Source organism: Clupea harengus, chromosome 20 (genome assembly GCF_900700415.2).
Source record: "Clupea harengus chromosome 20, Ch_v2.0.2, whole genome shotgun sequence".
NCBI lineage: Eukaryota > Metazoa > Chordata > Actinopteri > Clupeiformes > Clupeidae > Clupea > Clupea harengus.
In genome coordinates this window covers 12,570,853-12,596,654 of record NC_045171.1, presented here as the reverse complement: position 1 = coordinate 12,596,654, position 25,802 = coordinate 12,570,853, and the positions used below count along the sequence as shown (strand labels likewise).

Sequence of the window (25,802 nt, the reverse complement as noted above, 5' to 3'; positions counted from 1 at the left end):
CCAGAGAAAACTAATTTCACTCAGAGTAATAAGACAATATATAATTTAATGAACATACACACCAATGTATCCATCATGTAAAAAGAAGTGAAGGATATAAGGGAATATACATAAATCACAGTGATATTACAAAGTAAAGTGAACATAAACAGAATCCATTTGTGATACCTTGTAATGTATTTATATATACTGTATAATGCACTGTATAGATTCAGACCAGGTTGTTTAAAAACCTTACATCTGGTCTGTATTTAAGTATTAACATCGAACACACATAAACCCCAAACATGTACGCGCCTTTGCAGGTGAAAACAAGAATTCCTGAACACTAACACTAACAGACAGTGCTGATAGTACTGTCACTAATTCCTCCCCCATGTAAATGTCTTTCAACTCTCCACACTTGATTTTTAAAGGGTCCATCAAAATAGTAATATAACACCTATGAAAGTCTATAGGTTCACTCATGTAGCGCTGATAGTGTGAACTTCTGTTGATACTCAAGCAAACCAGCACACTGTGCCCTCAGTCATGATGCACACAGGATAGATGTTAACTTTACAATTTACTCATGTTTGTGCAGCGTGGAGTCAGGCTCACAACAGATTGGGATTGGTCTCTACTGATCTAATGGAGAAAAGAATAATGTTACCATAATGAGATTCACTTTTCCCATTTCCCATTCTCATTTTACGTTTTACTCATTTCAGTACAAATATCAGAGTGCATGCTTTGGCCCCCCTCAGGGCATTTTAGTCTATCCTGATTTAGACAAAAAAAAAAACAAGATTAGCCAAGATTAATAACATCAACCATGATTCAGCCCCACTGAAACCTAATTCTTCCGTACCCACAGGTTAAGCAGAAACACGCCTGTCGCTTCCTGATCAGTGAGGTTGAACTGAGATCCGATAATCAGTCTAAATCTGGAGCGTACAGCTGTTCACTATCAGATATTTTGCTGAACGTTTTTTGCCCCGGAGTGTCCAATCTCATGAGCGGGCAAGGCCAGAATTGTAGCTACAAGGATAAGAAAACACAAAGAATAAAAACACTGCTGTAAAAGATTAGCAATGGTGTTGTTTCTCGTGAAATGTAACCATAAAGCGACCTTCCCACACTACTGAGACATCTTGAGCATGTTATCACCCAGGGAAATAATTCAAAGATCAGGCCTTTAAATATTTAAACACCTTAGACAACAATGATCCTCTGAATGTAATAATTGGGGGAAGTCTGGGGGAAATATTAGTAAGTGCATTATGCCCGTATCATAATCTACAGCCTTCCCTCTATGCCCACCTTCACAGAACACCACGATTTGACACCATACCAAAAACACCAGAGCTGTAACACACTGCTGCAAGGCATATTCAGTGAATGGCCAACGTCCTGTTGAAAATCTATTCTTGAGTTCCACCTAAACCTGAAGTTATGACACAGGGACATAAATAATATTTTTTTTCAGACTACTGGAGAGAGCGAGAAACGGTATACATAATACCACATAACTATCACTCTCTCAAATCGACTATGATGGAGTCTGACATGGGACTGTATCTGGCAACCATGACTAAGGCCAACATGGGAACGTATCTGGCAACCATGGTGGAGGCCAAAATGGGAACGTATCTGGCAACCAATCAGGGCCAGATGTGCTCCAAACTTAGTGAGTTCTGCTGTAAGCGTTGTGGAGCTGGCTCCCCCTCTACAGACATGGTTTGACAGACGTTGACAGCAGCAACACCTACAGTGTGAACTCGCCCACACATTCAAGTATAATAATACTGATTCAGCTCAACCTTTCACAGCTCATTTACTTTAGCCAGAAAAGACCACAAGGGGAGAGAGCGAGAGAGAGAGAGAGAGAAGGAGAAAGAGAAAGAGAAAAGGAAAGAGAAATAGAGAGTAACATGCTACCCTTGTCTTGACACAAGCAAGAAATAACAAAACTAAAGGCTAGACAACATGCCCTCACTATCTCATTCTTTCACATACCACATATCCAAAGAATAGTCTAAAAGAATACTTTTGCTTCTGGGAACTAAAACAAACTTTTGTCTTCAAAAGTCTGGGACTTGCTGACAACTACACACGGCAACACATCCAATGGCCACTAAGGAGAACAAGTAAACACAACTGCTCTAGTCCTACTATGCCATGACAGCCATTACGCTTTGCAGACAAACACTGCTTTCAAATTCCTGCACATCAAAACACCTCTTTCAACGGTGGAATGCATTTTTCTCAGTCATACCTCTGGGTTGCCTTAGCAACCAAACCCGACCCCCCCCACCCCCAACCCTACCCCAAACCCCCACCACATCCCTTGTTGCACTGAACTCTGTCACTCCTGTCCATGTCTCTACTTAGTGTGAAATGAACAGAGAGCAGATGGGTGGGAAACAAGGGGCGGGGGGGGGGGCGAGATGCCTCCTGTCTCACTCCTAGATAATGAGAGCACCACACACATCTTCAGAGGCTAGTGAGGCGCACAACTCAAGCGAGCGCGCTTTCATCCACCGAGTGGGAGAGACCCCCGCTGCTCAGCGCCGAGAAAGAGAGAGAGAGAAAGAGAGAGAAACGCAAGGGGGAGTAGAGAGAAAAGAAAAAAAATATGAACGGCAAAAGCAGAGAGTGCGTGAGGCTGGGTATGCCAGGAATGAAAATGACTCTCCACCGTGGCCTTGAAAAACAGTCAAGCATGCACAGATAAGGACAAAGTTACCTATCTGATATCCCTTTCTCCCCCTCCTCCTCCTCCTCCTCCTCAAAAGAAAAAGTGGTGAATATGTGTGCAGCGGAGACTTACAGAGGCATTTTACCAGGCTATAAAAACGAATAACCTAGAGGAGTTTCAAACACATTTGCACTTACACACAGCATATGCAATATATACATTTAAACAATGGCTTTGCATTTGTATTCCTCTTGTCTGTGCACTTCAACATCTCCATGGTACTAGTAAAAAATAAACAGAGTAATCCCTAAACCACATACTGTACAACTACGACAGAGTACCATGTCGGTGAAGCCTGGGAGAGTTCGTCTGCAGATGGCCTTGATTGATAGATGATAGTGCAGCTTGTAGATAAGGCACTGTTACTTGTAGTTGATCAACAGCAGTCCAGCTGTGTCCTCAACAGGACACAGGGGCAAGGAAGGACACAGCGTCTGAGTGGACTTCAGGAAGGAGTCAGTGGACTTTTGACAACCCAGCGCTACCAGAGAAGCGATGGGTTAGCTCTTAGGAGAAGGGACCTTCAGTGCAAATGCTACTGAATGGAACCAGAAAGAGTCCGACGCCATTTAATCTCCCTTCACTCACCATTCGCCAATCCTTCTTTATAGATTCTTTGATGGCATTGTACTAAACCTCAGAGCCCAAAAACCATGAAACGCCCTTTGCCTGCTTTTCCAGTTCAGTATTTTGGCAGCATAATTTGAGTTTGAAGACCTCTATACATATGGAGTTGCCATACAGATCCTAGCGTCAATATTATCTTCCTGCTCAGTCTACCACCCCCGCCGTCACCCGCCATCAGTCCACCAAAAGTCTATAAGCAACTTTAAGGTTTGCAGTTCAGACAAATCTACATATTTGACAGCTGTGTCGCCCCACCATCTCAACCAAAAAGTTCTAGTGCCTGTAGGTATTGCATAGGGACAGTCAGGTGCTGTTAGCAGAATAGGAGAGAGCTGATTCTGAAGCATGTTCTGATGTGTATGCACATGTCCACCAGGGGGAGCACTATCTATTTCAATTGCACTGGATACAATTGCAGAGGGCGGATATTCACATTGGAAGATCAGTTGATTTGGAAAAAAAGGAAACACCAACTGATGGCAATTTCAAAGCCATACAAAATTTAAAAAAGAAAAAAAAAAACCACACACACACACACACAGCCAGCAGTTAACAATCAGCTCATGGAGAACAATCAGCCATTTCAAAGGGAGTTCACCGATACCCCATCATTCGCTTGTTGTATAATTTTTCTTTTCATGCAATGTTCAAAAGGAAAGACAGTAGTTCTGAAGCCTTCGCCACAGACTGGGCTCTTCTGATCCTGGAACAGTCCGCTGAACCCAAATTGGCAGAGGCTTTCATCCATGCTCAGTGGACGACAGAAGATGTCTCAGGAGGCCTCTCAACCAGCACAAAACACACAGTCCCTACTTTGAGTCCAGGGTCCAGGGCTGAGGTTTAGACCAGGGAGATCTGAGCTTAAGTCTAGGCTTAAAAATGCCCAGTGCATTTCAAAGTGGAGAAAAAAAACTCTGAGACGAATCTCCAATAAGCTTCTCCTACAACTTCTGGCTCATTTCCTTGGAACCATCAGGGAATTTGACATCAGTGGGGGACTTTGAGGGCGTGTCAGGGGACTTTGAGGGCGTGTCAGGGGACTTTGAGGGCGTGGGGTCAGGGGACTTTGGGGGCGTGGGGTCAGGGGACTTTGGGGGCGTGCCAGGGGACGGTGGCTTCTCCTCTTTGGGTGAGTGGCTCTTCTCGGGCAAAGCGGCGATGCTGGGCTTCGCATCGTCAGGAGTGTGTTCGTTAGGAATCAGCGGTGCCGTGGTTTTCTGCAGAAATAATATATTTATTTATAAAGAACAAACACTGAACAAATAAGAACCATTATCACAGAACACTGTTAACTGTTACAATATTGAAAATACAATTATTTGAGGCCCATGACAAATATTTCCAGGATATTCTACATTTACTTTGCTTGTCATGGTTTCTATTTTTTTTCTCTGTACAGATTTTCTCGTCTCCTCGCCTAATGTCAGCCTCAAAAGGTTATCAAAAATATGGACGCAGTGATCCATATTATCAGACCTTTAGTCTATATGAATTATACCACTAACTCATCCCTTATTTGTCTGTGTGAAGCAAGGCAACCAAGCGAAAATGCCAACACTTAACTTCTCTGGAATACCAAAAAAAAAGATAAAAAAACAAAAAGGTCTTCAGAAAGTGTTATTTGTTGTTTTAAAAAATACATTACTATAAACAAAAACTACATTATCACTGGAAAGGATTTAATAAAAATGTCAAGAGCAGAATATTAAAAATATGAAAGACTACAGTGTCCTGCCAAGTGCATTTGCACATAATCAGGAAAAGAGCAACCAATAAATTAATCCATTGTCTATTACTGACCACTGGTCACCCCTCTCTTCCTCCCTCTCTCGCTCTTCCTCTCTCTCTCTTCTTTATCTCTCTCCTCCCAGGACCCATCCTCCTGTAATTGATTTTGGCCTTTCGTTTCGTGTATGCTCACTGTACTACATCCGCCTGCCCTGGCAGCTTGCAGTGGCTTGTGTGCCAGACACACAGACGGTCTTGCTTTGTGAACAGTGTGTGAGAGAGAGAGAGATAGAGAGAAGGAGAGAGAGAGAGAAGGAGAGAGCGAGTACGTTTGTTTGTTTGTGTGTGTCTTTGTGTTAGTGTGTGGGCATGTGCGTGTGTGTGCGTGTGCGTGCGTGTGTGTTCCAGTTGGCTTACTGTGGTCTGTGTCACAAGGTTGACGCTCTTGTTGACAGCCGTGGAGGCGGCGGGAGTGTCAGTTGGGGCCAGAGCTGGCGAGTCCTCTGGTATCATCCCTCTCCTGTCCAGCACACTACAAACACAGTATACACCACCACTCCAGATCAGCCACAGGTCTAACATGCAGGAAATATCCACCGTGGAATGGAGTATGAGTAGAGACACAGAGAAAGAGAGAGAGAGAGAGAGAGAGAGAGAGAGAGAGAGAGAGAGAGAGAGAGAGAGAGAGAGAGGAGAACAAGGAGAGACAAGATAGAAATATCAAGATAAGAAAGTAAGATAAGATAAGAACTGGTCCATACCTGGGATAGGGTGGGCCGCACAGGACCTCACAGCAGTTCTTAAGGATGTTCTTGTGACTGTAAGGGTTCTGCACCCTGTTCTTCCCCGACCACGATCCTTTGATCTGTGCAAAGTAAAAGCAGCCTTGTGTTACCGAGCCCTGAAAGTAGGACAGAGATTAAATCCACCCTGGATTTTGGCAGCTTTACCCTGAGCCCAACACAAACTTTCACTATCAATCTTCCGCCGTTTCCTTTGCTCTCTCTCTTTCTTTCTCCCTCCATCTCTCTCCCTCTCTGTCCTTCTCTCCCTCACTCCCTTTCCATCTCTGCCTGGTTGCTTTCACTTTCACCAAATGACTCAAACTGCAGCTCGATGAAAAGACTTCTCCAGCACTTATACCTTATTTAAAAGCACCATTTCTTTCTCAGCCCATGTTCCTCCAGGGCAGCACTTGACCTACTAAAAAGACATGGTGAGGGACTAAACATGCTTTTTTTCCTTAAGGATCACACACACAGCAAGGAATGGTCAAGGCTGTCCTCAGTAGAGCTACATCAGTCCCTTGGCAGTCAGTCTAATGCCTGAATCAGCAGATGGACGTTTTAATAAAGACAGAATCCATCTGCATACCAAACACAAACTCGGACCAGGAATTAAGCACTCTAATATACCAACACAAGGGATTATTTTCTTGGATGGAACACATTCTAGAAGGCATGATGGAAGACTATATTAGAAGGTAATGCAGATGGGAGATTAACTGCCATTTTAAGCAAATCCACATGTTCATGTTGTCTCAGCTGCCAAAGAGGCTTAATGGATGCATACAGAGACTAATCGAATAAAATGGCCAATTCTGGGGTAACTTTGTGCTTCACTGCACTCCAACTTCGGCAATACTAAGAGCAGTTTTTTTGTTTTCAATGCAGAGACCATTTTAATGCAGCGCCTGATAACAGCAGTATGCAAAACTTAATGGAAATACTCTCTCCATGACCCCTGTCGTTTCATATCACACCACCTTGTCTGGAAAAGGGTGTGTGTGTGTGTGTGTGTGTGTGTGTGTATGTGCTCATGTGTGTATGTGTATTTGTGAGTGTGTGTGCCAATGTGTGTGTGTGTGTGTGTGTGTGTGTGTGTGTGTGTGTGTGTGTGTGTGTGTGTGTGTGTGTGCTCAGCAGCTGAGCCAGCCCTGAAGGGTATAAAATAAGTCTAATAACAGCCATAGCTGCTCTGGCTGCCCGCCCCTCGGCTTCCAGCTGTGACACTGTGACCAGTCTGCCCTGTCCTGATCTGAGAGGGGAGCTGCCAACCAAGTAAAAAAGACTAGATGGGAAATATAACATTGATAAATAAATCATTAAGCCCAAACATCTTCCATCCCTTTAGTGATCACTGGCTAATTTTTATCTTGCCAGTTATAGCACACTCAGTTTGAATCCTGAAGAAGAAGTAAGGGGAGGGAGGGAGACACACAGTTTGAGGCAGTTGTGTTAAGTTGTCAACACACAACCTTTCATTACTTAATACAGCCCACTCTTGACAGTACGGTTGCCACAGTAACTAATAGTTCTTTGATGAGTGTAGCTATGAGGCTGGTGTGGAAGTTAGCCTAGACCACACACATACACACAGACATATAACTGACCACAGAGAGTCACTGGGGTTGAGAAAGAGAGACACAGACAGAAAGAGAAAGAGGAGGAGAAAGAAGATGAAGAACACTCACGTCCTCATTGGTGGTCTGGTTGAGGGAGATCAGGTAGGTGTGGAAGCCAGTCAGCCCGACCACGGACCAGAGGGTGAAGAAACACACCACTACCTCCAGCACAGTGACACTGAGTCAAGGCTCAACAACTCAACAACTTCCAGCTTCAACAGTTACCAATGCACAACCACCAAAACAAAGTCCTGAAGGAGGCTTTCAGCCAATGGTAGTTGTCTGTATTGTATTACATATATCCTGTCACCAGCATATAGCCAATTTAAGTAGTTTCTTTACATTATCTTTTTGTTATTTGTTCTCACTGACTAACGTGGACTGAACTCACTGACAGTAAGTATTACATGAGACTGCTGTGAACGTTTGATGCATTTTACTCATAATCACACATAGGTGACAAGGTGTCTAAAATGTAAATGTTCCTATTGGTGAATGTTGCCTGAGCAAGCAGGAGAGTCCTGTTGTCATGTGCATACATAAAGTATACATCAGTGTACACATTCCTAAAGTTATTCCCCATTTGAAACTATCCTGACATTCCACAGTGATGATGCCAACGATTACACTCTGCCATTGCTTAGTTTTGACTGACTTAGTCAAACAAAAGAGACATTCTTGGAATTTCTAAACAACATAAAGTGCAACATCCTGCTTGGGCTACGTCTGTCAGCAGCTAACATTTGGAGTGAGTCAAACCTGCCTGTCGGCAAAGCAAAAATGTTAAATCAGATTAAAAAGTGTGTCAGAGCCAGTGTCAAACACTTTCAATTTCTTGGCTGGTTTGGCGTCCCGAGGGAGTGCTTTCCTGTCAGACTTGGTTTGAAAGGATATGTTCCGGGGGTCTCCTTCAGCGTGTTCACAAACCCAGAGTCCACGGAGCCTGAAGGTGGGGGGGGGGAGGGGGGAGGGGGGATTATGCCATGAATATGTGGCACGACAAGCTAGTGTTTACACAGTTCAGAATAGCAGAACAGTATACAGGAACACCCTCTGCTATGCATACATGGGTGGTCACACACACACACACACCACACACCACACACACACACACACACACACAGACACACACACACACACAGTCACACACTAAAAACACACTAAAACACTGTTCGTTACAAATGTCATTCAATCCAAACCCTCCCTATCCTTTAGCTGCACTTACGTAGCACCACATGGACGATGTCAAAGGCGAAGATGTAGATGGTGAGCAGGGACAGTGAGAGTGTGAACATGTAGAAGTAGCGGTAGTTCCTCTTCCCCACACAGTTCCCCACCCAGGGACAGTGGTGGTCGAAGCGGTCTGGGGAAGAGAGAGCAGACATGTTAGTTCTGGAACACAGGAACCTTCCAACCGGGAACATAATGAGACCGATAAACATTTATGGGGCAGCCAGCTCTGAGCGCTGCCAGCAGACAGAAGAAACGTATGGAAGCAAGTTCAATCCGCCCACTCGGCTCATTTAGTGAAGGGAACAGGAACGGAGCGAGCGAAGGGAAGCGACACAGTGCGTCTGTGTTTGTGCGTTGGCTGGGCAGCTACTGTTTCATCGCTGCATGTTCTCATGCGACCACAGACAGGAGCGGATCTGAGACATTTTGCTCATGACAAACCAGCCGAGTGCATCACGCTGTGTGTGTGTCTATCCGTGTTTGCATCTGTGCGTGTGTATGTGTGTGTGTATGTGTGTTTGTGTGTGTGTGTCTGTGGGTGTGTGTGTGTGTCTGTGGGTGTGTGTGTGTGTCTGTGTGTGTCTGTGTGTCTGTGTGTGCGTGTCTGTGTGTGCACGTGTGTGTGTGTGCACGTGTGTGTGTGTGTGTGTGTGTCAAAGACAGACTGCAGCAGGTGCACAGGACTCTGACAGACGGCTTTGTGTTCGCAGTGACTGGGCAGAGAGGCTGATACTGAGGCTCCTCTGTGCTCTCTAATCTCCTCAAACCACTCAGGGTCTGTGTGTGTGTGTGTGTGTGTGTGTGTGTGTGTGCACGGATGCAAGCATGTGTGTGGGTGAGTGTGTGTGTGTGTGTGTGTGTATGCACGGATACAAGCATGTGTGTGGGTGTGTGTGTGTGTGTGTGCATGCACGGATACAAGGATGTGTGTGGGTGTGTGTGTGTGTGTGCATGCACGGATACAAGTATGTGTGTGTCACCGCTATGGTCATATTTGAGTCATCCCTAACCAAATTACGGTTATTACTGAGAAAAATCCAGTGAAATGGTTGTGTACATAAAAAGCAATATAATAATACAGGGCCTACCCCTGAGCTGTTTAACCTGTGCTAGACTACTTCCTGCAAGTAAACACAGTGCGTCAGCCCTCATTTAACACTACAGATCTAAATAAGTGAGATGAGTTAGAGGTATGCTGACAAATAACTCAATTCAGTTCATGTCTGATGGAGAACAACTGTAGATACAGTAGCCTAATGTTGTGACTTTTGATAGGAAGTGTTTGTGTGTGTGTGTATGTGTATGTGTGTAGTGTGTGTATGTGTGTAGTGTGTGTAGTGTGAGTATGTTGTGTTCAATTAGGTGCTAGCATGTCCAAGTGGGAATATACAGTACATGGGTGTGGAAAAGATGGCCACCTAACACACACACACACACACACACACACACACACCACCTACTCACTCACCCACACAGTTGTCACAAATGCTGCAGTGGGAGGCTCTGGGTGGGCGGAAGATCTTGCAGGTGTAGCAGTACTTCAGCTTCACTATCTGGTTGTTGATCTGCACGTTCCTGATCCGCGGAGGGGGGCGCTGTCCCGCGGGGACGTTCCCATTGGCCGCCTCTGTGGAGTGGAGGAAAGGAGAAGAACATGAAATCTGGATGCTTCGTTGCTTAGCTTCAAAAGACAACACCCATACATTCAAAAGGCCCTTGAAACCACAGTGACAGAAATCAACCACTGTTATTCCATGTCATTCCTGGTGAGGGCAGGCTGGTCTGTTTTTATCAGTTCAGCATCTACTGAAATATTCAAACCAAACCGAGATTTACAACAACTTAACCATGAATGTTCACTTGGCAAGATATAACAAAAAAAAAAATCACAACATGTGCTTATATGTATATGCATATTTGGGTGTATCTTTGTTACTGTTGATCCATGGGTGTGGGTGTGTGTGTGTGTGTGTGTGTGTGTGTGTGTGTGTGTGTGTGTGTGTGTGTGTGTGTGTGTGTGTATGTGTATGGGTGTGTGTGTGTGTGTTTGTTGGCCTCATCTCTTCATATGTGGTCAAGACTAAGCCATGTTCCACCACAGACCAGAATGGGAGCAGCACATGTGAAGTCGCGGTCTTAAATCATCGGCGGGGACCTTGGGAATGTCACCGCAGACGTGACATGGCCACGACACGGGCTGTCTGCTTATTTACGATGATCTGTTATCTCAGCCCGCTTGACTATTTGCACTGTTATTTATGTCGTTACTTATGGCTCAAACACCAAGGACTTAGCTTAATATGATTCACCATGTCAGGATATGTCGGGCATATAAAGTAGTGTTGTACAGTAAAGTCTACTGTGTGACTTTCCCAACCCACCTGGCACTGGATCAAGGACTGTCTGACTACCGGCCCCCAGACGGACTGTTAGACGAGGCCCCCACCTCTCCTCCACCTTTACACTCAGCACCGGCGCCCCACAGGGTTGTGTGTCGGGCCCCCCTCTCTACGCCCTCTACACACACGACCGTGCCCCCACCACCATCCAACCAAAACCATCATCAAGTTCGCGGATGGCACGTCTGGGGTTGGACTTCTTTCAGGAGGAGACGTGACAGAGTACAAGGATGAAGTCCAAAGACTGGCAGCATGATGTTCAGAGAATAATCTCATCCTGAACTCCTCAAAAACAAAACAACTCATAATAGACTTCCAGAGGAACCGTGCAGACCCCGATCCATAATACATTAACGGGGACTGTGTGGAAAGGGTCCCGGTCTCATCTTTTTGGGGTATTTCTTCTAGTCCACCAACACCACAGCAGGTGTCAACAAGACACAGCAAGGACTCCACTTCCTGAGGATCCTAACAACCTGCAGGAGAAGCTGCTGGTGTCCCACAGCTGCTGCTCGTCCAGAGGGTGCTGACATACTGACTCTGTGCGTAGGGCGCCAGCTGCTCGGCAGAGGAAGGGGGAGCCCTTCAGAGGGTCATCAATACTGCCCCAGAAGATCATCAGCTGCTCATTGCCCTCCTCCGAGGTCTTATTTAGCTGCTTCAGCAGAGCAGCCAACATACAGTTCTTACTCTCGCTGCCTCAGTAGAGCAGCCAGCATATTGAACGACCCATCCCACCCTGGACATCATCTGTTTGACCTGCTGCCCTCTGGGAGACACTTCAGGTCCATCATATCACAGACAAACAGACTGGAGAACAGCTTCTACCCCAGAGCCATTCGAGAACTGAACACTGAACACTGACACTGACTGTTTGGGGCCTGTGTGACTGTCTGTACTACAATACCTAGTTACATTTATAGAACACGGCACAGATGTTTCCATGCCAACTGCCCCATTGTATGTATATATCCCTAACAGAACTAATAAGGGTACATAGGGACACTGCAATTCATGTGCTGCAAAATGTGCTGAATATCCTCAAGTGCAATATCTCATCTGCTTTTTCATCATATCATATTGTTTTATATCTTATTTTTTATAGGTTACAGCAAATACATACATGTCATATTTTACTTATAGTGTATATTTTGCACTTTAAATTAGTTTAGTTTGAGCTCTTCTCTATTTCTAATTGCTGTTTGTTATTTGTGTATGCACTGTCGGCATTGCTAGTTATCTACACATGACACCCATGGTCTCACCTTCATGTCACTTGTGCTGGTGGTGTCTACCAATATGTACTGTATATTTCAAACACATTTCAAACCAGAGAAACAGAAGGAACAATTTCGATTTAAATCATTTAAAATCACTAAACAGTATGTTTACACAAATTGCACATGGCTTACTGTCTCGATTTTTATGAAGTTAAAAAAGACTTACGTTATGTTAATAATATGTTAATGATTGATTTTACTGGAAAATGTATTCAGCCAAGAGTGGACTTTCCACTCTGGAACAAACAGGGACGGCAGCAGCACCTGTCATACTGTGCCCTGGCAGTCCCTTAGAAACACACGTGTTTAACAACCTTTATTCTAGCGGGGAAAACAAACAAATCTGTCAGTTTTACTGTCAGTAAGGCAGCAGTGTAATAATAACTCACTTAGGAGATAGAAAAAAGTCATAAAAACGCAGATAAAGACATGAGAGAACGACAATGTACTGTACTTCTTAATTTGGAAAGGCTTAACTTGAACAACCCAATAATAAACTAAAAGGAGATTAAGGAGTGGCCACACCTCGACCCCAACTGAATTCCGAGGTCAAAGAATGAAAAGCACACATCCTTCAGGGTTTCCGAGTGTGACTGAGCTTCCTTCTGTGGCATCGATGTCACGCCCTGCCATGTTGGCTCCTTTGTATTCTCCCCTCTCCGAAAAAAAGGAGCATTATCCCCAGGAAGCCATTACGTATTCCAGGAAGACGCTTCCTCCTATTAGCATTCCTGAAGGAACTGGTCATTAACTAGCTGTAGTGACAGCAGAACACACGGCGACGAGCTACTGGCCGCCAGCAGTACACCGTCGGCGTGTGTCTTCGTTTGAGGAGAAATTCTCCTGCCCGTGTTCAGTCTAATCCATGCTTCATCGCAACCAAGACAAGCCAAGAATAACATGTTAAACCTCAAAGACAATCATAGAAACATAAATATGCACATATAAAGATAACAAACACACACACACACACACACACACACACACAGGCACAGACAGATACACTAACACAGACACACACACAGACAGACAGACAGACAGACACACACACACAGAAAAGAGTCCCAAAAGAGTGAGAGGAAAATAACTCAAAGTGAACCATTTTTCTGAGCACTGCAACACGCCCTGTAAACTGCGTAATGGAGTGGCACACTTGGATTGCTTTGCAGCAGGGGGCAAAAATACAACCCCTCCCCCACCCCCCCCCCCACACACACACACACACACTGTGCTAACGGAGCCTCAGGCGAGGCAGTAAAAGCATTGGAATCCTTATCTTCAATTTATGTTATGATTAATGGATTCAGCTTAAAGGTTTAATGACAGAGATTGCGCAACAAAGGGCCAGACCTGAACTGCTTAATTGCCAGCAGGAATCACTCTGACCACCCACGATTTACTGTACGTGTGTAAGTGTCGTGATCTACATATCAACCTGTTGGCTGTCATAATGGATAAAGCGTTCGGGCTGATTTCAGTGTTGTCTTCACTCTCTGTTTTGAAATGAAGATATTTTCCCCTGTCTCTACTGCCAGTGGAGGGGCGAGTCAAGGACAAAGGGCACGAAATCACACCGACACAGACAGGGACGCATGAAGACACACACACACACACACACACACACACACACACTTACAAACACTCACACACACTTATCCACACATACAGACACAGGCACACGCGCACATGCAGGGCTGAAGTGGAACATTGACAGCATGGTAAGGGTGGGGTAAGCAAGGCTGGGGATGGGGGGTCTACGGTCATCAGACAACCATTTGCTGGTGTCTGTGTCTGTGTCTGTGTCTGTGTCTGTGTCTGTGTCTGTGTCTGTGTCTGTGTCTGTGTCTGTGTCTGTGTCTGTGTCTGTGTCTGTGTCTGTGTCTGTGTCTGTGTCTGTGTCTGTGTCTGTGTCTGTGTCTGTGTCTGTGTCTGTGTCTGTGTCTGTGTCTGTGTGCTTAAGTTGATGATTACACTGCGTATCATGTGCACTGCTTGTGCTTGTTTTTGTCTGTCTGTACCACCATTGTGACACGAAGCGTTGGGATTATGTGGGTTCATGTAAGGCTACTCAAACCACACAACAGTACAAATCACTCAGCTTGCTTTTAAAATCATTTTATAAGGTTTATAGATTAAGATTATAAGGTATGTATCATTGAATGAAACTGATATATGGCCTATTTAGACATCAATGCCTGATTCTCACTGACAATTCTGACGTAATTTAGATGCATCAACATTAGGAATAATAGAGAAAGCAATCATGGATGAGGAATCATGGAAACAATCACTAAGGTTAAATAAGAACCATTGCCTCTGTAATGTAGTGCTTTATATTCTGTCTGTGTCTCACTGGTAGCACACAATAAAATAATTCTGAAGAGCAATTTCCACACTCCTGAAAATTCTGCTCTGCTCAGTTCTACTACAGTGTACTATATAAAATCATGTTAAAATCGATTTCTGGTGCCCCTATAACCTTAGTTCATAACAGTCAGATAGCCATATTACATAACCAACATATACTGCAATAACGTTTTTATGACAGATTACCTAAAATTATAAAACGCATTGTCCCTCCTTGTCATGATTACAAATGACAGGATGTGCCATGCAATAATGTTGACAAAATTATGTCAATCTTTGTGTAGATTATGTTTGCACAGCCATGGTTAGCCATGTTTTGAGGAGCAGCAGTATTTAGAAGACTTTAGAAAACTTGGGCAAAACTCTTGACAAAATCAAAACACGAGCTTCATTTCTACCCGCCTGAGCAGAGAACTGAGACAGTATTTGCCCTCCAGTGTTCTGTGGCAAACTTGTCTCTTTAGCACAAATCACCCAGCACTGTGCTAAAGAAAGAAGAGAAATACACTTATACAACTGCACAACATAATACCAATACACATGAATCTAAAAACAATGAGGAAATCTGCAGTTTTACTCTTCTTTCATTTGAATTTTTTTTTGAAAAATAGCACGCCACTTTTAAATGAAAGTGTTCACACTGACTATTACACTGATCTATTACTTGATAGCTTGGGTATTGGAATTGCGATGGAAAAAGTGATTGAGACATGTTGTAGTTATCTGGTTTAGTACCACCAAGCATGAGTTATCGACCCTACAGATGAACACTGACCCAGCCTTAAATCACCACAAGGCCACACAGACATGAACACATCAGCAGTCTTGATGATGATGAAGATTTGTTTTAGGTTCAATAGCTGAATAGAGTTCACTTGGGTCTAGATTCAACCCTGCAAAAATGCGATTACTAATTACATCCCTCTGGGTTTAAGTATAATCCTCCTCAAACTGACTTGACCCCTTATTCTCAGTTTCTCAGATGAACACTGTTTTCAGTGGCTGGGTCTGGTGAGTGTGAACTGTGAGATATCTGGCCAGGGCCCTGTGTCCCTCCAGACATCCCCTATGAGTCTACAAATGATGGCATCAGGGGTGACCAGAGAGGGAGTAGGATGCTGGACTGATGATGAATTTAAATTCCCTATAAGACTAGAGAGAGCGGGGCTAGGCTAAATTAAGGTTGTGTGTAGATTGGGGATGAGTCATAACTGTAGACGAGGGTAGATTTCAAGGACCTGGCCCTGGAATCCTAGCATTAAAATGTCATAGAGTGGTTCTAGTGGTTTGGTGTATAATTCTCTTAAATGTTTCCGCCTCGTAGTCCCACCACATAAGGTGCACAAAAGCAGCTACGAGGCAGAGGTTGTGTGTGTGTGTGTGTGTGTGTGTGTGTGTGTGTGTGTGTGTGTGTGTGTGTGTGTGTGTGTGTGGCAGAGGTTTGGCACTTGAGGGAGTGACTCACCGATCTCCATCTCGATGAAGGCGGCCTCCTCAGGAAGGGCTCGAGGTAAGACCCCCGGGTCGCTGAAGCTGGTCCTCAGCAGCATGGCTATGACGAAGAGGAAGAGGATGATGGCGAAAACGGGGATGGCAGGGGAGAGGTGAACCGCCAGGTAAGGACACCTGCAGGAGGGGAAACACAAGAGAGAGGGTCTCACAACAGGACTCTCAAAAAGGGTCTTGGAGTCTGTATACAACTATTCACTTGAATCTCTGTACAGACATAATAAACACAACTCCTTTAAACAGCATGCACCAGTAAAAGGCTTCAGTCAACAATGAGAAGCAATGAGTTGCCTTTTTATTTCTCAAGAGGTGCTTTTTTTCAGGAGGAGAGTCACTAATAAAGACGAGCTAAGAGCCAGCTGCAGCTGGCCTGAGAGAGCGTCTTCGCATTTCCCCATGATTCACTCTGCCTTACCGGGGGGAATAACCGCACACTCTATGGTTACTGTACTCAACTGTCCACCCACCCACCACCACCCGCTAACACTCTTTCGCTGGAATCTGATCGGGTTCATATTAATTGCACATAGCGCTCGGCACACTCAAAAAAGCATTTCCTTCTCCGTGGAAGAGGAGGGCGGGCAGAGGAGGCGCAAGCTGCAGGAGACCGGCAGACTACACAGGAGCCCTGCACTAAAGCAAGCACTATTTATAGAGGAGACGGCCTCTCTCTCTCTCTCTCTGTCTCTCTCTCTGTCTCTATCTCTCTGTCTCTCTCTCTGTCTCTCTCTCTGTCTCTCTCTCTGTCTCTCTCTCTGTGTGTCTCTCTCTCTCTCTCTCTCTCTCTCTCTCTCTCTCTCTCTCTCTCTCTCTGTCTCTCTCTCTGTCTCTCTCTCTGTGTGTGTGTGTCTCTCTCTCTCTCTCTCTCTCTCTCTCTCTCTCTCTCTCTCTCTCTCTCTCTCTCTCTCTCTCTCTCTCTCTCTCTCTCCTCCACCCATCCCAAAGGGAAGGGAACTGGAGGGGGGGAGGGGCGGTGATATGCACTCGTGATGCGATGTGATGTATGGATTAGGGATCGGTGTGGCCAGTGTCTCCTTGCATGAGCAATATCCCCAGAGGATGCGGTGGCCTCAGAATAAGATTACTTGTCGACGCTGTGCTGCCGATGGCCTGTGTGAATGCTGAGCAGAAAATCTCATGAACTCTGAGGGGAAATTTCATTTTCAGACTGGCAGACAACAAGCAGGCAAAGGATGGGGCTAATGCCTTCTCTCATATCTGCTGGACATATGAGCTGTCACGCCCCCCTCCCCCCCCCCCCACATCACATTGTAGTAGTCTGCACCACCCAATAAAAAAGGAAAGTACATATCCTAGGCTTACTGATTTGAAGCCTAGTCATGTCCACTGGAAGAGTGCCAACATACTCTGTGTATATGTGTGTGAGTGTAAGAGGAAGAGAGAGAGAGAGACAGAGAATGTTATCAGGAACATTACCCAGCTATAATTATCGCACAGATTTCCAAGAAGATGACCTGAGAAGAGCATAGTTGTTCTGAATGGCACCTGTTCTGAATTTTACACAGATACAGGCCAGTGAATCAGCATACCGGAGACATGATGGCATGCTTGCTGGACTGGTTTGACTAGTTTTAAACCCCTTCTCTTTCCATTTCCTGCTCTCTCACACACATACACACTCACAGTTGGAAAAACTAGAACTATGAATCCGGTCGATAAAACTTTCCACTGGTCACAGCAGCCTGACAGGAATGCCTCTGAGCTCTTTCCATCAAGAACAGCAGCAGAGCAACAATCAATTCCAAAGAAGAGGAGTGTGTGTGTGTGTGTGTGTGTGTGTGTGTGTGTGTGTGTATCAGGCATGAGTATATCCTGAGCCTGAACCTTCTACTGTCATATGTGAGTGTGTGTGTGTGTGGTGTGTATGTGTGTGTGGTGTGTGTGTGTGTGGTGTGTATGTGTGTGTGTGTGTGAGTAAGAGTGTGTGTGTGTGCGCGCGTTTGTGTGTGTGTGTTACACACCTCAGACATCATCATTTCCCATCAGACACCAGCGAGCTTCCGGGACGCTTACCAATGACTTTGCGAGCAAGGCAGGGAGAAAGTCTCACCCTTGAGTGTGATTAATCAATTTGGCTGAGAGACGATGGTTGAGAGGGTTCCAAAATTAAAGCGTTAATTACTGCGTCAGTGACTGAAAATTTATGAACTCATCATTTCAGTACAGCATTATGTACTCCCTATGGGTGAACTCTGGCAGGGGGTGCCAATTAAGGAGATGTTTACTTTATAACCTGTCATGGAAATAACCCAACCTTAATTCGCTATTCACTTTGAGAAAATACGTAAACATTGACCAATAGTGGTAATAATGGTATGATGGCTATTGTGTGCTGACTAAGGTGCAGTTTTATGGAACTACAGGGTTGTCCTGTTAAACGGGCCAAACTAGAGAGGTTGGTTAATGGAAATGAAACACAATCTACAACTAATCTACAGCATTTATCCTACTGCCACAATGACAGACAGAATCACACACACACACACACCCACACACACACACGTACACAGCACTCAAGCAAAACAGTAGAGGAAAATCACTTGCACAACCACAGCACGTGCTTTAAGTCGTCCATCTTGTTTGCCTTGGTTGTGTCGGAAATGGGGAGAGAGGAGATTGCAGGGGAGTGGACAGAGGTAGCCTGACAACAAGCTCAATCAATACGGCTGCAACTGCGGCCCGAGCTGATGCTGATACTGCTGCAAACCACTCACAATACACCACGGTCCATGGGGCTGAGGGGGGGCGGACATAAAAGTCTAGAAAAAATATCACCCATAATTGTCTATCCATAGCTCTCCACAGAATGGGCACTCCACAGGAGGAGGATGCAGGTTATGAGAGGAGATGACATTCACACCCACACCTTATTAACACATTTCCTCTCCTCAGATACGAATGGGCAAGCCAACCAATTCATACAATCTAGCATGTAGTCTTGGGCATTGAGTCTAACTCGATATGACGGCCGGGAGAGCTGCTTCCTCTGATAGCTTATTTTCAACAAATACGAGCGCATTTGCCTATCATTCCCTTTGCTTAAATGCACTGGTGCAAAAAGTGGGTCGGTTAAATAACCACGTGTTGCCAAACTTGGTACAAAAACAGCCCTTCCAAAGCAACAAACGTGCTTCCATAAACTGTAAGGACATTTAAATGACTTCTGCTTTTTTGGCAAGCTGCCACGCTGCTGAGGAAACGCAGAGATAATCAAATAAACAGCTGAGCTGGTTAACCATTAACAAAAGCATAGGCACAAATACAATTTCAAATCCTGATCCTGACTGACAAGGTTTTAAGGATATCTCCAAAAACGACTTAAAGTATTATTAATGCTTTTATGGGTACAGCATTTAGCCCATAGTAATACATTCTCCTTTTTTCTTTCTTCAACTAAATACAAGATAGACTGAATCTATTTCATAACCTCAGTTATCAGCACAAGAATGAAAAACAAATCAAAGAAAGATAGCAGATTCAAGGACAGCATGTCTGAATATGGTTATCAGCATCACTGAGAGAGTGTCAAAATATCTAGTTTGGCAAAACCAACGAGTCTCTCACTTCAGGCATACAGAAGCAGCAAATTTCAGTATTTCGTCTGTTTGAACTTAGATACAGTTAAAAAGCGTTCGTGATGTCTAAAAAAACCCGGGCATTTGGAAGAATGTCCCTCTTTTGCTTTGTCTATTGCAGTAGCATTGGGTAGGAAATCATGATTATGGACTATAGTTGGTTGGTAAACCAATTGTCAATAAATAGTGAAGTAAAGTAAAGGTATAAACAGCAATATGGTAGCACCAAGAGCCTGGAGGTGTTGCTTTTGCAATGGGAAGGTACCTGATGTAATCCTTAGATTGTTATGAACTTGGAGAGCTATCTATAGTGCACGTAGGAAGGAGATTTGCATGGGCCAATGTTCATATCTGATAACAGATATTACACAATGACATATTTCAATGTGTGCTTTTCAGGTTCTGGAAATGAGGTCCACTTGCAATCTCACTAAAACGCAGTCAAATGATTGCTTTACAACACTGGTACTTCCTGACCCTTTCCTAACTTATACTTAACCTCCCACAGGTCTTCTATGCTTGTGTGACTAAACACAGTTGATGAAGTACACAGAAATTACACGATAACAGATATTACAAATGTACAGACCAGTGACTTCGTGGAAATGGGCCTTAGAAATGGACAAAGCTCCTGATTTTTTTTAGCTGTCTGGGTCTTTGCCTAAAATAACCTGACAGCATTAGAAAGGCTTTTGAAAAATAATACAACAAAACACTAGAAAAAAAAAATTACAGACATTTAGGCCAGTCTATAAATACACCCAACACAACACTTTGAAGAGTGCTTTCATTGAATGAAATCATGTTTAATCATCCCTGCCTGTATGATTAAAACTAATCTCATTATTTTCGCACCATTATACACAAACCTGAAATGGTATGGTAAGGTATGTAACACACAAACACCCTTCCAAAGACAATCCTCCTGTAAAGTTCAGTGTAAGAGGCCACCCTCCCTAACAAGATCATCATCCTATACGCCTATGTGGCGTGTAGGGCCAACACTATGGACTTCCACCTCTCCCTATCCTTTGCTACTAGTTCTTTCTCTTCCATGGTCTTCCTTAGTTCTTTTACTTCTTTCAATATAGTCCTTCTCCATGTTTCCTTAGGTCGTCCCCTTCGGCCCTAACAGGATACTGCCCCTTAAATTCTAGGCCTAAATCGTACTAAACGGGCCTTGGCATTTGCCACACCTGACAAGACTGTTACTTCCCCGGTCTAAATGAATACTTAATTCTAAATTCATCTATTTCAGAGCCGAGTGATTCACCAAACAGATTAATTATGTAGTGCCACTACTTAGGCATTCTGTTCTGCCACCACCGACTTTGTACGGTTCCTCCGCCGGCTCGCTCGCTCGAGCATCCACCCGGGAGTCGTTTTCAGCGCAGAGCAGTGGCAATAACGAATGCTAATCACCCTTAAAGAACAAGACCATCCGTTTTCCTTGCACTTCCAAGCATGCTCATAGGCTAGAAAGCCGTTTTGTCGGTGTTCACCCTGGCTTCGCCCCCAGATCTCTGGGGGGCAGAAATTTCCGATGGCAGAGGCGCTTGTCCTGGTGGATCTCCATTCATGCTGAGCTACCAGCATGACAACGGCCCATCCACGACAACTACAAAAGTGCTTGTCAGAAGCCTCCCCACTAAATCACAGAACGGAAAAAAATAAAGCCGTCGTGCTGACTTACTGCTGAACAAGATCCCTTTGCCCAGTGGGCAAGAGTAATCGGCCTCTGTAATGAGTCCGTTCCACAACTCACTATGGCAACTCACAAAACACCAATGGGTTTATCACTAGGACTGGGGAGGAAGATAATAGGCTCATAACAGAATTTACATGTTTCTGTGCTCGGAGAAAGACTGAGTTATGGTGGAAACGAATGCTATGGCTGAATCAAGACCTCTCCACGAACACACAGATGGCACTATTCACAATAGTCGGTCATTTATTTAGGATTACATTAGGACAGCAAACGGAAATTTGAATCAAAATCACCGCTCTGATGCAATTATAGCCAAAGGATGACAGCAAACAAATTGCATTTCCCCCCCAAAAAATCAATGCTGTGCAACTGAGGAGAAACTGAAGCAGCAACGACTCAGGAACACGAAATAGGAGTGCAACCCTGATAGTCAGTGAGAAATGCTGTGAAATAAATTACACTGAAACAGCATTATTACCTCTCAATCTGTGTGCCTCATGAATAGTTAAATCAAACTAGAAAGCAATTCTGATTCGGCAGACTACCAGAGAGTGTCCTTGCTGACCGGAGACAGCATGGGTCTCCGTGCCCTACTGTCCTCAGGCCTAAAGGGGCCACCAGCACATAGAGGCGGGCCTGGGACACACCATGGACCCTCTCCTTTGGCTGCAGTCAGTCTGCAAGGTCAGCACGGCGCAAATCCGCTAGCCTCATTTCACAATGCCAACACAAACCTGTGTGTGTGCACACACACGCACAATTATACTTGATGGAGCGGTCAGACAGTGGTCTGATGCCTCTCAGTCATTGGCCATCTTCCACTGCTGTGCTTTTAATCTAATCAATGTCAAGACACACACACAAACAATCTCAATTTACCATTTTCACTGTGTGCTATGCACAGCCTGCCTCAGTCAGCCACAGCCCAAGACCGAGACTGACTAGAGGGAGAGACACATGGCTGGCTGACACTCTGCCCTTTTCTCCCAGGCTCCTCCTTTATCTCGGGAGCAGGGCCCTGGTCTCCTTCCGTAAGGCAGCTATAGCCTTGAACTGAACCGGCTGCACAAAGCAGGTGACTGCAGCCCACCAAGAGGGACCAGAGCAACAACCACAGACTGCATACCAAGGGCATATGTAGACAGGTCATTTCCATTCTAGAAAAATTCCACACATATACAGCACACACAATGGGTTATTACTCCACGGAGCACTTCAGATCCATTAAACCAGTCCGACAGTAGGGAGATATTTTAGATGCTGCTTCTAATTAAGGCGTAATCTGTTTGTCATGAGCAGTTTAGTTCGTCCATGTGAATAAACGGCCCCCAGAAAGGGGCAGGCTTCTCCCTGCCCATCTTCCACTGATTGCCAAGCGATAAGAGGACTACCCAGTTGTTCTTGGACGTGGGCCAGCACGTCCACAAGGACACTGCCTCTCTGTTCTCAGATGTAATTTTCAGCTAAATCACAGACTGCATCCACACTGCAGCTCACACAAAGAACAAATCCTGAATTCAAACTAATTTCTTCCAAAAGTCTGCCAACTGGAATTTCACAGATCATGAACATAAACTCAATTAGCGACACAGACTAAAGACGAATTTAAGCATAATGTAAGCATCGTGTCATTAGGGGAAATCAAATGGGAGCTTAAACTGCTACACAGGCAATATATACTGGAATTGACTTAATGTCTTATCTCTTCTTACTCCATACACCATTAAACAATAACAAAAACATTTTGTTTCAAAAGCGGTCTTAGGAGTATTATATCCATTACTGAAAAAAGCATGTGTAGGCTGAGTCTGGCCAACACATCAAAATCTCTCCACACCTCACCTTAACATACCACATTTCAAAGAGGACTAAAATGGCTCTGTAAAGGTTTAAATGACTTGTGTGTTTGGCCAGCCAGATCTCCAAGTTAATTATCCTATTCCAATGTGGCGTAATTATGGGCGGTTGTAATATAAATGTTGCATGCTAACAACCCTCTTGCCATCAGCTTCTGCTGGGCCAGGCCTGCTGGCAATGTGGTTTTATTAAACTTGTCTATATGTTATTATTACTGTAACCGTTGTTTCCTTAGTAGAGGATTCTGACATCACAAACTAAATGTTAGGACACCCTAGACAGCAGAATTATGGGACGATGACCAGATACTCTGTTCTGAAGTCATCCTGTCTTTTCATCTGAATGATGCTGAATCATCTTGATACATTTGTCGCAGACAGGTCCCACAGAAATAACAATTCGGAAGAGATTATCTTCTTACACAAAACACTAAAGAAAAAAAAAAATTGAAAAAAAATGAGGTTGCAGGAGAAACTACCTAACAATCATAAAATGCAATGCATTCTGGTCTAGAAAAGGGATCAATTTCATTCAAGATGTCAGGGCTTCACCCTTCATTGATCCAGAACCTCCACAATTCCAAAGTATACTAATGGTTGTGTGGATAGAGGTTTTAAGAGATCAGGTCTTTGCATAGGCTGTCCAGCAAGCACCACAGCCTCACACATCTAAGGGCTGGGTCAGCAGTGACATCCGCCATCAATTTCCTCTCACATCACTTAAACCTTATGCACATAGGTCAGGTCAGGAGCGTAGGTTAAACTCTCAATACCCAGATAAATAGAAGACTATATCCAACATGACATATGAGTGAATTGTCCAATTTCATAAGGATGTGAACAAGTATACTCATGAACAAACCGTGGGTTTAATGATTAACCACAAACCTCTATGAACCAACCAGAGGTGGATGGTGCGCAGAATTGAAGATCACGTGTGAACATTAGACAAGTAGGCCTGTTATGACAGTGCTTAACTTTGAACGGAAAATAAAAGCAAAATTGGATGAAACAAACTGGTACTAAACCTACGTGGTCTCCTCCCTGTCATCTTAAGAGCATCAGCTGATGCTAACATCTATTGGATTCTGCGGCTGCACAAAGGACACAGCCCGGGCCTTCTTTGTTTTGATTCATCGTACGTGGTTTAATTATTTTCTTTGTTGAATACGCATATGACTGCAATAGCTGCCTCTATACAACGTGTACATTTCGCAACATGTTCTCTTGAATCATGAACGCCATTCACATTGGTGGCATCAGTGTATACTCACTCAAAAGCAAAGAACAGGGAGCAGGTCCCAACGATGAGGAATAGAGTCAGGTAAAACACGCCTTTCTGTCGGGCCATCATAACGCGGCCGTCACAGCAAAAAGTGTTCTTTCCCGGGAGCTTCTCCCATTTTCGGGTAATCTTTTTGGCTATCATTACAGCCGACATGGTGAACAATGATCAGAGCTAGTCTATTATGATGAAACAATTAACATTAAAAGCAAGTCGTTATGTATCGCTGGGGTAATTGTTTGCTGACAGCAATCATCAAATGTCTATCAGAAGTGAATTTGTGACAGTCATTGCAAATCGAAATGGTCCAGATATATCGCAAATATATGGAAATGCCTCCCTGCAAGGAGCCTTGCGATTGATATGCTCTTGTAGAATATCGCTTCTTGTCTTCACCATCAGACGCTAGCCTATAGCCAAGGCTGTAAAACCGACACGGCATCAAATTCCGTAGCTTTCAAATAGCAAATTTCCATCCTCGTTCAGAAAATGTGCAATTGTTTCTGCTGTAGCACTTTAGAGTCACACTATTCAGTCTAACTGGTCCTGGATGATCAACGAAATCCATATTTCCTTCTAAATCAAAGTTGTTCCCAATGCGCCAATTCAGGCGGTGCTCATAAATCTTCCATTCTGGCATTACCAGAATACCTCTGCTTTTACCACAGTTTCGCTGCCTAGATGAGTAAGGCAGGTTTTTATTCGGGTAAACGCACGTTGGTAAATCTTGACACTCGCATCAAAAGAGTGGACCTTGACCGGTTGACATTCATGCCATTTCGATGAGCCGTCCTGTACAGGTCCAATAGCGTGGTTTAGAGTCTTCTAGCACATTTATGATTTTTCGCTTATTTATTCCAAAAATGTTTTACATCGTCGTTAATTATCTTGTTTATGAAGATCAATATGCAACCAAATTGCGACAAAAAGATTTCGTAGGGAGCGGTTTACCTCCCCACTAGATGGGAACTGGGCTCGTTGCTAATCAATGGGAGGAGGAAACACGCCTAGATTGAAATGTCTTTTCTTAAAGGGCTAGTAGCTTTTATGAAAGAAACCGAGAACAAAGG

The 25,802-nt window shown here is 44.3% G+C and overlaps 1 protein-coding gene across 1 annotated transcript; it reads right to left on the bottom strand.

Annotated features, from left to right (window-relative positions):
- Positions 1-26: 26 nt before the first annotated feature.
- zdhhc9 (zinc finger DHHC-type palmitoyltransferase 9) lies at positions 27-25,802 on the bottom strand. Its single transcript, XM_012819349.3, has 9 exons — positions 24,722-25,802; positions 16,244-16,404; positions 10,201-10,359; positions 8,725-8,862; positions 8,394-8,442; positions 7,569-7,671; positions 5,857-5,960; positions 5,513-5,627; positions 27-4,584 (listed from the first exon to the last, which is right to left on the bottom strand). Exons 1-9 carry the CDS (start codon positions 24,886-24,888, stop codon positions 4,309-4,311), a joined length of 1,272 nt encoding a protein of 423 aa, XP_012674803.2. The 5' UTR covers positions 24,889-25,802; the 3' UTR covers positions 27-4,308.